This window comes from Hippocampus bargibanti, linkage group LG07, assembly GCF_051943395.1.
Source record: "Hippocampus bargibanti isolate YZ-2025 linkage group LG07, ASM5194339v1, whole genome shotgun sequence".
Lineage (NCBI taxonomy): Eukaryota > Metazoa > Chordata > Actinopteri > Syngnathiformes > Syngnathidae > Hippocampus > Hippocampus bargibanti.
The window spans coordinates 876033-892432 of NC_142740.1; the positions used below are offsets into that span (position 1 = coordinate 876033).

General features: G+C 40.3%; 2 protein-coding genes across 8 annotated transcripts; one reads left to right on the top strand and one right to left on the bottom strand.

Moving 5' to 3' along the window:
- Positions 1 to 464: 464 nt before the first annotated feature.
- Positions 465 to 3557, bottom strand: LOC148895044 (retinoschisin-like). Its single transcript, XM_089000903.1, has 6 exons — positions 3447 to 3557; positions 3313 to 3338; positions 2999 to 3176; positions 2762 to 2903; positions 2495 to 2690; positions 465 to 847 (listed from the first exon to the last, which is right to left on the bottom strand). Exons 1-6 carry the CDS (start codon positions 3538 to 3540, stop codon positions 695 to 697), a joined length of 789 nt encoding a protein of 262 aa, XP_088857029.1. The 5' UTR covers positions 3541 to 3557; the 3' UTR covers positions 465 to 694.
- A 787-nt stretch (positions 3558 to 4344) lies between these two features.
- LOC148895045 (AP-1 complex subunit sigma-2-like) lies at positions 4345 to 15950 on the top strand. 7 transcript variants are annotated; one of them, XM_089001162.1, is made up of 7 exons: positions 4345 to 4459; positions 6167 to 6345; positions 8570 to 8678; positions 8750 to 8887; positions 9448 to 9478; positions 11222 to 11237; positions 13001 to 14026. In XM_089001162.1, exons 2-7 carry the CDS (start codon positions 6167 to 6169, stop codon positions 13206 to 13208), a joined length of 681 nt encoding a protein of 226 aa, XP_088857288.1. In that variant the 5' UTR covers positions 4345 to 4459; the 3' UTR covers positions 13209 to 14026. The 7 variants fall into 7 exon arrangements, with proteins under 7 accessions (XP_088857288.1, XP_088857289.1, XP_088857291.1 ...); XM_089001163.1 differs by having other exon boundaries at positions 11175 to 11280; positions 13001 to 13125; XM_089001165.1 differs by having other exon boundaries at positions 11222 to 11280; positions 13001 to 13123.
- Positions 15951 to 16400: the final 450 nt, after the last annotated feature.

Consider the following 16400-nt stretch of genomic DNA (forward strand, 5'->3'; position numbering starts at 1 on the left):
AAATTCTACCCGGCGACAAGATGTGGTTGGCGATAAGAATGTGTATTATATTAATACGACTAAAGTGGAAGATTTTGTTGTCTTCTCTCGCTCTCACACATTCCTTTGCAAACTGTTTAGATTTATTTGGGTTTTGTTCCACATTTGTAGCCTCGTCAGTCATGTTTATTTTTTCTTCGTCCCTCTGGAACAAACAAATGTGGAATATTCATGTTTACATATGGACGCAAAAGCGCAAATAAATTGCAAACTGGTTATTTTGTTGTTGTTGTTTTATTTAATATTTGAGCAACATTCACAGTGTTTTCTAGAAAATATCAAGTGTGGCTTGCTTTTATTTTCTTTAAACTTTTTTTTTTTTTTTTACAAAATTTTTACAAATTGCATTTTTATTCTCACATTACTTTTTTTTTTCAGAAAGACATCACTGATTCCTCCAGGTAAACAAAAGACAACACAAAAAGTTCAATCATTATTTGTCATTTTATTTTGGTAAACTGAATATTTTCCCCCAAAACATTCCTTGGATGAGTCACATGTTGCCATAACTATTTACTCTGTCAACATTATTATGATCTGGATGCTATTTCGCTATATTTTATCAAGTTAAAGTGCACAATTTATTTTCTTTTTTTTTTTTCCCATGAACTTCCTCCCTCCAGAAGAGCAAGGGTGGATTTCCCATCCTGGTCCCTCAGACGCACTTGCTCATGCACATGAGCAGCTCCATGCGAATGGCGATGCGTGTGTGCCATCCCAGAGGCAGCAGTCGGATGAAGCGCGCCACGATAGGCGGGCGTAGAAGGTTCTGCACTGTGGACGAACGGTCAGAATTTCCGTAGAAGACCTGATAGAGATTAAATAGAAGAAGAAGTTATCGTATTTAAAAGTTTGATGCTGTTATATGCTTAGTCAACAGGTGTGACTCGAATACAAAATTGAAGCACAGACAACCTGGGGGTCAATCTGAGGTCAACACACACAGCAAGTTAAACTGTCATCTTCATCTAGGAGATCCGGCCTTGGGTAGAATTTAGGACTTGGGAAACTCCTTTATCACCGAGGCAATTTACGACTTGAAACTCCTTCACAGGAAGAGCTCGTTAGCCAAGTTGCAAATTTATCAGTTCATGGAAGAGACAATGTTTTATTGCTTACAGCTGTATGCGCTTAGAATGCCCAGGGGCGTGGTATTCTAATAAAAAAAAACTGTTTACTAATGTATCATTTAAATTTGCATATACTCTCAATAAATAGCTTGGCAGAGGGCTGCAGAATTCAGGCGTCTGTCGTGAATGGCTGCGTCTCCTGCCGGCAGTAAAGACAATCTTTCTGGTTACAATCTTTCCGGGTTTTTGTACACAGTGTCCGATCGAACATCTCTGCGAGACCTTGGAGGAAGGCGGATCCGAAATCAGCGATTGTAAGTAATCATAATTTGGCAATATTAAAGCAAATGCAGAAAGATTTTGGGGGAAAAAAACGATTGTAGCATTGGTCCTGTCGTGTATGATTTTAAAGCTAGGAGACGATAGTTTGAAGAGTTAGTGTGTATTGTGATTGGCTAGTAACCGCTCCAGGATGTCCCCCGCCTAATGCCCGAAGGCAGTTGGGATAGGTGCCAACATGCCCCGTGACAGACGACATGTTTTTATGTTCCAATGGGAATGTTGACCTTCAAATTGTTTTAGTACATGTGTGTACAGTTTCTGCTGTAAAATAGATACAATCATAAGAATACATTTCATGTAGAAGCATCTTTCAAAACTGTCACGGTCACTTTACAGTCACAGGATACAGTCGCTAATAGATAGCTACCTAGCCAACTAGATATCTAAACGATAGATAGCTAGCAAGCCAGCTAGACAGCTAATAGATAGCAAATATATAGTTGGGTAGCTAGCTAATAGATACAGAAATAATACTACATTTCATTTATAAGCACCTTTCAAAACTCTCAAGGTCACTTTACAGTCACAGGATAAGGTCGCTAATATATAGATAGATAGCTAGACAGCTAATAGATAGCTAATAGATAGTTAGGTAGCTAGCTAATAGATCAGTAATAATACATTTGATTTATAAGCACCTTTCAAAACTCTCAACGTCACTTTACAGTCACAGGATACAGTCGCTAATAGATAGATACGTAGCCAGCTAGATAGCTAAACGATAGCTAGTTAGATTATAACACAAATTAGGTCTTTTTTTGTCACCCACAGAAAATCTTATCCTGTGTTTGTAAAGTGGCCTTGAGAGTTTTGAAAGGATCTTATAAATGAAATATATTATTATTATTGTTATAAAATAGCCAAATATGCTTTTAAAAAGTTTTTTCAAGACTTGGAACAGATTAAAAATATATACATTGATTACAATGGTAAGTGTTGATTTGGTTTTTGAACAAATCGTTTTTTTTTTTGACAGATTATGTTTGAAAACCGAGGTATCCCTGTAATCCAATGTGTTGTCGAGTTTTTGTGTGCGTCCATACTCTATTGTTTCCCGTCTGGTCTTTGTAGTAGACCCAGTTGAGCGTTTCCTCCGTGCGGTACTGGACGCTGTACTTGGTGATCCACTCGTCCGAGTCGCAGCGACCTTGCGTCAGGATACCCGACACCACGCCCACTTCCCGCAAATCGATTTGCAGCCACTGGTGTTGGTCGTTGTACTTGGACAACCACGCGCACCTGAAACGCAACGCGGGCAATTAGCGGACTACCAGGTACAGGTGGGCGCTGGGGTACCTCAGGGAACGTACCCGAATCCCTGGTTGTTGAGTCGAGCCTTGTTGGGAACCCAGGAGGAGTACCAGCTGCTGTACTGGTCCTGATGGGAGCAGCTGACCTGCTCCGACGTCACCACGCCGGACTCGAAGCCCAGAGGTCTGTGGTACGGACACTCTGCGTGGACCAAGACCAGAAAGCTTCCCCTTCAGGTATTCCAAAACGACGCGACCGCTAGCGTGCTAGCTAAAAAGGGTGTGGCGTCACCTCACCCGGCATGCAACTCGGCGCTTGGCCTCGAGGCGGCTCGGGCAGAGAAGCGGGCGTGGCGGCTTGCCGGGCGACGGCCTCACAGTCGCATGTGCACGCTTGCACGTTCCTGGCGGTCCAGGTCTCTTGGATCTGCTGATCTTCCTGCTGGAGCTCATCCTCCTGCAGGATCTCCTCTTCCTGCGGCGAATCAAAAAACGGTGTTAATTTTTTGCGGTTTTGGAAGATAGTAGGTGCCGGGTTACTTGGCGGGTGGTGTAAAGGTCAAAAGGTCGGAAAGACTCAAAGATCATTTATTATTGTGATTGTTTTTTACCTCCTGAGACTGAACAGCAGTCATGGCTGCAGCACATCCATGAATGCAAAAAATACACTTTCAGAGTTACCACCGTGCTTTCATAAACATTACTATAATTTTAATATTGATACAGATAAAATTTACGTACGTACCCCGCAAAAGGATCACCAGGAAAAGGAGCGCGGTCCAACGAATGCTAGCCTCCATCTTGCTGCTCGGCCGTGCTGGAAATGGGATCCGAGACATGCGGCGGATTGGGATTGGGATTGAGATTACACTAATCCAATGCGGTAACCCGTGAGGGCTTCATCTAATACGCATGATTGGCTCACTCGCTAGACACTAGTGTGCTGATGCTTTTTTTTTATTTCGTATTAATCAAAAGTATTGTAGTTTTTAACAAGGGTTTATTTTCTTTTCTTTTAATGTAATGTAAATAGAATAAGAATCATCTCTATTGATCATCTAGAAAAGGTGGTGGCCAGGGTGCGGAGGGTCCAGTGGGATTTTCCGTTGCCCTTGTCTTGGTTCGAATCGTGTGCAAAACCCCGAGTGGGTAGGACGGTGCCAATGATTTTTTTCCTGTCCGTTGACGTCGGAATTGTTAAATGATTGTATAATTACTGTACATTTAAACGGTACCGTACAAATAAATACATAGTTTTATATTAAAAAATGTTTCATTTATCTGAGAAGACATTTTGAAGGACGGTGCCGATGATTTTTTTCCCCTGTCCGTTAAAGTCGGAATTGTTAAATGATTGTAGAATTACATTTAAACTGTGCCGTACAAGTAAACAAATGGTTTTATATTGGACAAACGTGTTTTAATGTATCTGAAAAGACATTTTTCTGGATTTATTTACAATGTATGAGCGTCAATTATGGAGTTTTGGACAGTGTTTTTTTTAAGCATCGTCCAATCAGCTACTCGGTAATTTGATCGACCCTCCATTCAGCCATACAAGCGTAGAAGGCGTATCGTAGAGCCCTCAAGACGCGGAAGTAAAACCCTTGAACCAATGAACGTTGAGCTACCGGCGCCTCTGACCAATCGCAGCCAAGCTTGTGATTTGGTCGTCGACAGCTTGTGAGTGAATGCTGCTCCTGCTGCTGATGGGTGGCTCATTTATTCCTCTTCTTCGGAACTCTTTCCAAATTAACGGTAATTCATTGACAAAGTATCGTATGTGTGTGGTTTTTTTAGACGTTTAAGGGACGCGTCGCGTATGTTTTTGCGACGACGAGTACTTTGCATAATAACGGCGTTAACGCTACCATTCGGCAACGCACTTCCCGTTAGCTTGTGATGTCCCTTCTAATGCTACTTTGATTATTTGATAAGCGCTTTACGAACAAGTGCAAGTACACGAGGAAATGGAATTTGCCGTAACTCATTAATTTAGGGCGTAAAAGGTTTCATATTCATAACTACGATGTGACATTAAACGAACGAGTGTCGACTGGGGTGATTTGAAACACTTGAGCGACCACCTCTCTTTCTTCCTGATGATTTTGATGTCATGTTTGCATACGGTTGGCAATCGTACAAATAATGGCGTCTGACCTTACAAAATGATGACTAATCTTACGTGTTATATAGCGTACGTAAAATAAAACAAAAATACATTAAAAAAAATTATTGGTATATAGCAGTGTTTGAACTAACTTTTACGTCGGGCGTTTTTACGTAGAAGTTTGTAAAATGACTTCTACTGAGCGTATTTTACAAAGATTCCTCCGCATATAGCTATATTTTACCTTTTACGACTCGCGCTGAATATTCCGGAAGTCTTGTTATTGAGTTGGTGACGAGTCCTCACGTTACGTCACGTCTGGAACGCCCGTGACCGAAAAAAAGAAACATTGTAGCAGTCCTTCCATCACGTCAATGCATTTTGCTGTACTTTGTTTGGTCTGAAAACTTCGTGTAGCACCAAAAAGAGGCAGAAGATGGCGACAAAGCTCCGTGTAAGGAATTAATCAGCCCGTGGAAATGGGCTGATTAATTTCCTGCCCCCAGATAGCTCAAAATGGCACAGAATAAATTCTTTCATCGATTGCAAACATGTATGCTTTCCTCTTCAGAACTATTTGAATCATATTCATAATTGGATGAGTAACAAGAAAGCATATTCTCCGACTCTGAAGCCATTGTTTTGATTCTCCAGCAAGGCAAGACGTCTTGGCGTGACATCACGAACAAGGGGGCGGGACTTTCTGAAAATACCCAATTCGCAGCTCCATTTTTTTGCAGATTTTGGACACTTGAAGTCATTTTTATTGGTGTTTTGCATTTGACTACAAATATCATTCTGCGTGTTTTGGGTATTTTAGATGCTTTTTTCTGATGTCAGTTCGGAAACAAAAAAGTGATGTCGGTTGTCATTTAAGTAAAATGACAGTGCACAACTTAACCAAAATTTGGTAAACAGCATTAAATAGGCAAATTGAGAAAGTTAACTTGCCGATTCAATCTTCGAGTCAGGAAGCATTTATTTTGTTAATTCTGAGAAGTGATCTACGATATTTGCACGCAGGTTGTGTTGGGCTACAAAATGTCCACTTTTGTCACAGAATCCGATGAGTGCGTGTGGCTTTCTGGAGAGGCAAAAGTTGTTCATTGATAGGCTTGTGCTTTTCATGCTAATTGCCAGGCAAGATTCTCGCAGTTAAACGACTCTAGACCAATTCGGTGCCTTTCTCGGTGCCGTAATGGTGACAAAAAAAAAAAAAAAAAACGTCGGGAACGGAAAACGTACAGATCTCAAATGTACGCATTTTAAAATCAGTGCTCACTTGTACAAGTTACACCGAAAGTGTACAACTTGACAGATATGTGTTTTTGGTTGTTGTTGTTGTTGTTTTTCAGATGCAGTTCATGCTTCTTTTCAGCAGACAAGGCAAGCTACGTCTGCAGAAATGGTACGTTCCCTTGTCGGATAAGGAGAAGAAGAAGATCACCAGGGAACTGGTCCAAACCATATTGGCTCGTAAGGCCAAAATGTGCAGTTTCTTGGAGTGGAGAGACCTCAAGATTGTCTACAAAAGGTGAGTGAGTTCATGTCACTCTGTGGTGGGTTTTTTTTACAGGAAAAAAATGTCCAATTGTGGCTTTTCAGTACGAAGCAAGGTTACGAGTGATGTGTCGTTCACGAACGAGCCGGTTCTTAGAGCCGGATCTCTGAAATGAATGAAGAGAGCCGGTTACTAACAAGGAGCCGGAAATGGGAGCCAACTTTTTTTGTCCTCTATTCCCCGCCCCCAGTCTTTGGTTAAAGCTGCATGTGATTGGTCCATATCTGTGGTAGAGGAGGGAGGGGACAATTACAGAGAAAGTATAGTATAGTGCCACTTAGCAGTTTTTTTGACGACGATACTAGTGCAGCGTGTTCTACCGGAAACAAATTCCTTGTGTGTTCTACATACTTGGCAATGAAGATGATTCTGATTCTGATTCTGAAAGGGGGAGGGGTTAGGGTAGACAGGTGGACAAATGTTATCACATTATGCTGTGATTATTATTCAATTATTATATTTTTTTACTAGTTGGTATGATAGCATTATTAATATGAAAGGCAAAGTAACCACAGGGAAAGTGAAATTTAGTGGATGCTTTCTGTGCTCATATAAATCAAGCCATATAAATAAAAATATTTAATAGAGCGTATTTTTTGACATGAGTAATTTGTTTTTCACCTAAGTTTACAAGATTTTTTGGTAGTTAATTAATTTAAGCAACAAAAAAAAAACCAAACAAACTGAGGAGCCATTTGGGAGCCAAAAGAGCCGGATCTTTTTAGTGAGCCGAGCCAAAAGAAGCGGCTCTCTGAAAAGAGCCGGAATTCCCATCACTAGAGGTTACAATATAAGGGAACAGAAAGTCCCTCCACTGTATCCCTTTTCTAAAGCCAAGCGTAATATCCCGCCTCGACTTCCTGTTTTCATCGCCCGTTGGTCACAAGCTTTTAGAGCGCGTGAGGGATTATCCCGGATAAATGAGTCCCCCGCTGGGCGACAGGAAGAGGCTTAACTTTAGAACGCTCAGGCCAGCAGATCACCTGCGAGTTCTCTCATCAGGCAAGAAACGCTGCGACAGCATCATGACTGTCAGCGTTTTTCTTTTTAAATTTCGGGACACCTCATTGTGTTCATCATCGCATCACTTTGGCTCCAAAATGTTTGAGAAAAGGAGAAATTGGAATGACTATTATTATGTTTTGACTTCAAGATGGCGCCGCGAGAGTGGCTGCCTTTACAGCAGCTCCTGTATTTTGTTTTTGATGCTGTGAAATGTCCATTTCTCCACTGTGAGACAAATGAAATCTAATGCCACATCGGAGCTTGCTTTTGTTCCTTTAGTCTGGTTGGGAAAAACGATGTACAGTGATACCTCAGTTTACGAACGCTTTAGCTCACAAACTTTTCACCTTACGAACATTAAATTTGCGAGAATATAATCTTGGTATACAAACTAGTTTTCGACGGACGAACAGCAAACCAAGACACAAAAGAAAATTACGGTCGAGCAGAAGAAAGAAATCATCGAAAAACACGGACAAGGTATGCCTTTGTGTGACTTAGCGTACCAGTACGCTAAGTCACACAAACGCGTACCTTGTAGCGTACCAGTACGCTAAGTCGACCATTGCTATGTGTGGCTAAGGGTGTTTCTGTGTTGTCTAAGCAACGGTTTCAGGCAATAGAAGAGGTTGACAAACCTCTGTTGATTTGGATTAATGAAAATCTGCTAGCAGGGAACAGTGTCAGTGATGGTATTATCGCCAAGAAAGCACGGCAACTTCACTCGCTGGCGTGTGTGGCTGCTGCTGCTCACCCACAGAAAAACGTATCCTGTGACTGTAAAGTGACCTTGAGAGTTTTGAAAGCCGCCTATAAATCAAATGTATTATTATTATTATTATTATTACATCAACGAGCATCACAAAGGTAAATAAAACAACTTTATCATATAGTACAGTTTATTTCTTTAATTACAATAAAATAGCACATTTATCATACATGAAATAAAGTATACTTTGTGTAGTTTTAAGGCTTATTCAGTAGAAAAGTCTGTTTTATGGCGATTTGGGAACGGATTATTCTCATTTTAATGGTTTCCTATGGGAAATTAATTTTTGAGATACACACTTTTCGCCTGACACACTCTGTCTGGGTACCAATTAAGATTGTAAGCCAAGGTATCACTGTATGTATTTTCCAAAGCCGACGTCAACCCAGTACGATGACTACTACATAGATGGTTTCTCTGCAGATACGCCAGTTTGTACTTTTGCTGCGCCATCGAGGAGCAGGACAACGAGTTGATCACGCTGGAGATCATCCACAGATACGTGGAGCTGCTGGACAAGTATTTTGGCAGCGTGAGTGGGACGGCTGATTGATTGGCGTGGCCCGTAATCTCCAAGTAAAAAATAAAATAAAAAATATTCAGGTGTGCGAGCTGGACATTATCTTCAACTTTGAGAAGGCCTACTTCATCCTGGACGAGTTCCTGCTGGGCGGCGAACCCCAAGAGACGTCTAAGAAGAACGTTCTCAAGGCCATCGAGCAGGGCGACCTACTGCAAGAGGTGAGGAGCTCACGCCCACGTGTCGCTTTGACATCCTTTCTGAATTCAAAACGCCCGGAATTTTCAAAGATGGCAAACTCGTGGAGATAAAGCAGATTCCATCAGTTCAATAACCTCATACATTGCCCATTTTAATTTCCCCTTACCCACCTTCCACTATTACCAATGTGAAATGTGACTCCAGTCCATTAGGGGGAGCCCTGGAGCACAACACCTCGCGATATAAACATTTGTTTTGAAGCAACGCAAAGAAAATACCATCATTTCCAACCTCACGACGCCTCATTTATCTCTTGTGCGTGTATAGTGGTACCTTGATTTTTGAGTTTACTCAGTTATGAGTTTTATACACAAAAAAATACAATTTATGTTAGGGGAGCTGAAACAGATTATCGTGCTAAATCAAGATACTGCTGGATTTTAATGATCTTCACACTCTGCATGCTCGCGACCCCCCCCCCTCCTCCTTTTTAACATTATTGTGATTATTGTTTTTAATCTTAATCACGTATCCTTTCACTTTGCTTGTGTGTATTCTTTTGCCTTTTTGTGATTTACAGAACATAGACTCTCAGACGCGCATGTTTGCAGGTACACGTCGTTTCGTCCTGCTAGCGTTAGCTGACTAGCTCCTGTTAGTCGTAGTCACGTTAGCGTAGCTTTTGACTGGCCAACAAATGAACCCGTCCACATGTGGAATGTACCCCATTGAGTATCCATATTTTCGTGATGATAAAATACATTAATGACATTGGATGTCATAATAATAGTAATAATAATAATAATAATCATACATTTCATTTATAAGCACCTTTCAAAACTCTCAAGGTCACTTTGAAGTCACAGATAAGCATACCTAGCTGGCTATCTATTAGCTATCTAACTGGATAGTTGTCTAGCTATTAGCTAGATGGCTATCTAGCTGGCTGGCTAGCTATCTATTAACTTTCTATTAGCTAGTTGGCTAGCTTTCTATTTAAGTTACTTCCAGGTTATCTGTGACGGTAAAGTTACCTTAAGAGTTTTGAAAGGTGCTTATAAATGAAATGTATTATTATTATTATTATATATAGAAAGCAGATAGTTGTATTATAAATACTTACATTTGTAAAAAAATCTATAAAATTACATTTAAATACGATGTGAACATAACGTATTTACAGATTTTTTTTGTGATGCTATTTATTAGCTCTCTAGTTGGCGATCTATTAGCTATATGGCTATCTAGCTGGCTGTCTCGCTATCTATTAGCGAGTTGGCTAGCTTTCTATCTGAGTTACTTCCAAGTTATCTGTGACTGTAGAGTGACCTTGAGAGTTTTGAAAGGTGCTTATAAATTATTATTATTATTATTATTATTATTATTATTATTATTATTATTATTATTATTATATAGAAAGCAAATAGTTGTGTTATAAATACATACATACTTTGTCGCATAGCGATCGCTCGCTATGCGGATCTTTGCCTTGGATATTTTTCAAAGATCGTTAAGGGCGGACAATCGTAAATGTCCAAAAATCACTTCTGAAAATGGGCTAAAAACGTTGACGCCGTCAAAAGTTAAATGACCATAATTTGTATTCTTTATTTTTTATAATATATATTTTTTTACGTGCCGCACAACTCTCATTTTTGTGCAATTTAATTGTAACATACTTGCCACATATTTTGAGGCATGTTTATACTTTAGAAAGTATTTAGGTCAGAATTTTGGTGTTACTTGGAACGGATTAGGGTGTTCTCATGGAAAAGGTGTCTTGGCTTACAAACTTTTCAAGTTAAGACATTTCTTCAAGAACCACTTCATAAGTAGATGTACCAGTCGCTCGATGCCATGTGGAAATCCTCCGATTCTTTGAGAAACGCGATAAAAATCACGATAAATGGTTGCTCATATATTAGCGAAGATAATAAAATACACTGTTGCATGACCCTCCTCTCGATGGCCAAAGCTTCATTCTGACTGCATCACACAGAAAGCTTCTTAATACCCCAAATGTTTTTTTTTCTGCACCAGCTTGAGGTGAGCATTAATGTTTCACACCGCGCTTGTAATTACACCGCTAACATACCTCGGCGGATTTAGACTGCTGTTTAGCTATTTTTTTTTTTTATAATAAGCCTTCAATGGAACATTTGTCAGCCGCACGGTCATTAGTTTAGTGCCGGCAAGCAGATCTCTGTTAGGAATAATGACGCCCACGAAAGGTTCCCTGTAGAGATCAGTAGATGCATCGTCTTGCTTATTTTTATTTCTTTTATGATCAACTTATTTGACTCCCAGGTATGACAGTCCCTAATGTGACCTCAGAGACTTCTGGACTATTTCAGAACTTGACACGCTGAGGTGAATGCGATCTGTGGATTTATCGCCTGGTTCACCGATGCTAGTACGAGGACAGTCCTTTCGTAGCAAGTATTCTTATCCTGTATCGTCTGTCTGGTTTCATGTCTACCGCTGTCTGGTTCTTGGTTTAGTGCTCCTCATGTGGTTCCTGTTCCAGTCTAGCTCCTGCTGTCTTGCTAACACAGTTTGCTTCCTATGTAGTGCTGTCTAAGTCTTGGTTTACTCCTCTCGTATGGTTCCTTTACTAGTTTTCCCCCTCTCCCTCACATCCGTTGCGGTCTAGTTCTTGTCCTGATCTGTTTGATTGATCCAGTGCTTTGGGCCTGGTTGTTTCAGGCTTCCTAGTATTGGTCTATGTCAGGTTTTTGAGTTATGGTTCAGTCCCCCAGTGCTCCATGTCTGGTTCATTCCCTAGTGCTTTTGGTCTTTGTCTGGTTAGGGTGCACCTGGTCTTATTGCAGGTCTAGTGCTTCAGATCCAATTGACTGATTTTTGTCTGGAACTGGCTCAAATGTCCTTTGTCTGGTATCTGGTCTGATCAATCAAAATCATCTTTATTGCCAAGTATGTAGAACACACAAGGAATTTGTTTCCGGTCGAACACACTGCACTAGTATCATCATCAAAAAAATGCAAAGAGGCACTATAGAGTTCCATTTGGGCTACTGTTAATGGCTTCGGGGAAGAAGCTGTTGAAATGTCTGCTGGATTTGGTGCTGCTGGTCCAACACTCACGGTGTGGGTCTGTGTCTTGGCACTCCTGGTTTTGGGTCAAGCATTCCTGGTCTGGTTCCATGTCCAGATCTCATTGAATTGTTCCTGACTTAAACACTATACCAGTCAAATGGCCCAGGTTCCTAGTGCTTCTGGTCTTTTGGTCTGGGTCGGGTACACCTGTTCTTATTCCAGGGCTAGTACTTCAGATCAAATCAACTGATTCTTGTCTGGATCTGGCTCAAGTATACTTTGTGTGGTATCTGGTCAGATCAATGCTGCTGGTCCAACACTCATGCTGTGGGTCTGTGTATGGCACTCCTGGTTTTGGGTCAAGCATTCCTGGTCAGGTTCCACGTTTAGATCTCATTGTCTCGTTCCAGACTTAAACACTGTACCAGGTCTGGATCCTGTTTAAGTTTTCCTGCGGTAGAGTTCTGGGCCTGTTTTTTGATCGTGACTCGATACTCTGTGTCTGAATTTCGGTCTAGTTCTACTGGTCTGGTGGTTGGATCTAAAAACAGATGAAGAGCACCTTGGTATGGTTTTCAGGCCTTTTGTCATCCCTTACCCTGACTGTTGTTCCTGTTCCACGTTCAGACTGTCCCTCCTTTTCCGCCGTTGTGTCTAGACAAACAGATTTTAATGTTGTGTGTCCTACTGTGTGTTTATTGTGTTTGTTTCAGTCAAGTTTACTACACTCGGTGGATTTGTTTTATGATGATGCTTACAACTTTAATCAACGGACCCTATTAACCCTTTCATGTAACCTAATAAGATGTCAACTGTAGTGACCGTCATCCCCGAAAGGGTTCAAATGAATGGAAATCTCATAAGTCTGTTCCAGCGCCCCAAAGAACGTTTTATTCTACACACTTTTACCGCACTTAATCGCTCGTACGGCAAGGTACGACCGTCTTTGTTGACTGCAAAGCGCCTCTTTAAACGTCGCCTACAGAGTCCGAAGGCCACGGTGTCGTTTGAAAGACAAAGTGACGCCTGGTGGCCGCGTGTCGCCATGTTCTAAAAACCTTCTCTCTCTCCCTCAGCCACGTCATGAGTTCTTTAATGTGCCTGTGTACTGATTCACCGCCGGCGCTGCCGCCACGGCCCACCGTGCCTGCGCCATGCATGCCCAGAACCTTTTGCTCTGCACCCTGTCCTTGTGCCGTTGGCGTCGCTACGCTAACTGTACACCACAGACACACAACTGTCAGTCACAATTGTTGTCCATCTGGTGGGACCTTCACTCACTAGTTGAAGTCGTCCAACCAAGCTCGCAACTCAATCTACTTATACCGTAGTACCTTGACTTGTGACTTTGGACCGCGACTAAGCTAGTACCTCAATTGTTGTTTTGTCCGCTTTGCTATTTTTTATTTTTTGATTTCCAAATTTCTGGATACAAAGTGTCACGTCTTTTTCTTATATGTCATTCGTGCATGTGTTTTCATGTTCTTGTATCTTGTCTGTTTGTAGTTTTTAAACAGTTTGTATTGATTAGCATAAGGCTGTCAAAGTCGTTTTTTTGGCCGCGGGCCACATTGTAGTTACGGTTTCAACTCTGGGGCCGTTATGAATTTGCGGAATCTATTGGAATTTTTAATCCCCTCCACATATTACATATAGAGCGCACTACAAATTAATGAATAACTAGTTTTAAAATTTGAAATAAAAAAATAATGACTATTATTGTGGTTTACATCCCAAAAATATGACATATTGGTTAGGATTTTAGCAAGCATCAAGGAATTTCACACGTTTGAATTGGTTTCGCGGACCGAATAAAATGATGTGACGGGCCAGATTTGGCCCCCGGGCTTTGGCTTTCACACCTGTGGATTAGCACATTTCTTCATGAGCCGAGCTCATCCAAAAAGAATCACTTTTCCATCCGTCCTTTGACTATCACAAGAGTATTTTGCTGTTTTTGCACCGATGATTGAGTAATATTAAAACAAAGCTTTGCGCTAATAGACAAGCGGAAACTTTGCAGTCTGACAAATCAATACATTTTTCGTGCAATAATTTGATATGTACGTCGATGAATAATAAATATTTTTATTATTTCTTGCTGTGCGCTGGTGTTTTTTTGTTGTTGTTTTAATGGACTCAAATGACTTTTTCTTTGTTGATTTTGTTGGCTTGAAGTGTAAAATATTAGCATGACTGATGGAATGTGTTGTTGTGCTCACTTTGCTCCAACGCTGCTGCTAGGATGTCAAAGTAAGTGATGATACTTTGTTTCCCTGCTGCCGTACAGCTTTGAGTGAAAAGCTTAACAGAAATTAAATACACAATTGCGTTGTTTATAATTCATGTAGTTTTCACATTTTTGGGGTACGGTAGCATTGTGAAAAGAAATAATGTAAAAAAAAACATTCATTGGATTTATTTTAACACATATTTTGCTATGCAGGAAAAAAAAATCAATGTAATCTTTATTAATACCATATAGCTAACATTTTATAGTTTACTGTAAAGAACTGTACTTTTTTTACAGGTTTAATTCTAAAATTTATGAACATATTTTGGTTAAAGCCCCTCCCAAAAAATCTTTGGGCAACTATCGATACCATTTTTATTAACAGTGCATTGATAATATTTTGCCTATACAGTGATAGCTCATCTTACGAACATAATTGGTGTGTAAGGCAAAAAGTTCATCTGCCAAACATTTGTTTCCCATAAGAAACCATTAAAAATGAGAATAATCCATTCCCAGGTGCCCATAAACCTTAAAACTACACAAAACATACCTTATTTTATGTATAATAAATGTGCTATTGTATTGTAGTTAAAGCAGTAAACTACTATATTATAAAGTCGCTTTATTTACCTTTGTGATGGTATTTATCAATGCATGGTTGCCTCTTGATGATATCCGAATGAAGTTGCCGTGCTTTCTCGGCGATAATACCCTCACTCACATGGTCCCCTGCTAGCTACTTTTCGTTCATCCAAATCAACAGAAGTTTTTCAACCTCTTCTATTGCCTGAGACCGCTGCTTAGACAACACAGAAACACCCTTCGCCACACGTAGCAATGGTCGACTTAGCATACTGGTATTGGGATGCTAAGTCACACAAACGCACAAATTGTTCGTGTTTTTCGATGATCTCCTTTTTCTGCTTGACCGTCATTTTCTTTTGTGTCCTCTTTGGCTTAAAACTAGCCTGGGGTGGGCTCTTTTTCGGTCCCATAATAGCAAAAGTACTCCACTCGATAGCAAACCACATCTGCACTCAAAGGGGGGGCGGGGATGTGGAAAACTAGTCCGCCAGCCACCGTGGCGCTATGTGGTTTGGTTCATCCGCCGAAAAATAGTTTGTATGCCAAGATTATATTCTCGCAAAGTTTGTGAGCTAAAGCGTTCGTAAGCTGAGCTGTCACTGTATTTGAAACAGTTTTTTGGTACGGGTAAAAATGTGCATATCTATATATTGTCATATTTTGCGTCAATTTTAAAATGTTAATGTTGTCATTTCTTATAAACATATGATATATGTTTGTCCTCTACATAATGTCCAGTGTTTTGTTTTTACAGGACGGGGAGACGCCGCGCAGTGTTCTGGAGGAAATAGGACTGACATAAAACAAACAAACAAACAAAATGATCATGCACAAGCCACGCCCCCTTTCAGCATAACTTGACATTCTCCCAGCAACAATATGTATCTTGTTTTTTTTTCTAAAATGATGTAGCGCTCATTTATATGCAATTGGTGACAATTATTAAGGAGACGGTTTACATGCATAACCAAAGGTTGGCACATCCACTGGAATAAAGAATATGTATTGTACGTAAAAAAAAGGGAAATAAGAAGTATTATCATAACAGAACCAAAGAGTTTACTTGAGCTTTTTTTTAATGTATTCTATCTAGTACACACTTTCTTGACACTGAAATGCACTGCTGTAGTGTACAACATGACATCACTGTGGGCATTAAAATGTTACACTGGATATGTTCATTAAAATATGACCTCGCAATTCCATGCTGTTGTGTCATTGGTTTACAGCTCATTAATAGTGAAAAAATGCACTTGTAAAAATTAATTTAGGAATTTTATTCATTTACTTCTATTGGCTGCATACATTTATTATTATTATAGTGTTATTATTAATAGGATTCATAATAATACATTTCATTTCAAAAGTCTCAAGCTCACTTTACAGTCATAGGATAAGTTTTTCCGTAGGTGAGCAGCGGCAGCCACTCGCGCCAGCGTTCACTTAACCCGGAAGTAACTCAAATACATAGAAAGCTAGCTAGCTAATAGATAGCCAGCTAAACAGCTATACAGCTAGCTATATGACTAATAGATAGCCAGCCAGATAGCTAATGTATAGCAAATAGATAGCTACTAGACAGCTATTAGATAGCAAATAGATGGCTAGCTATATAACTAATAGATAGCCAGACAGCTAGCAAGCTAGCCAGTGAG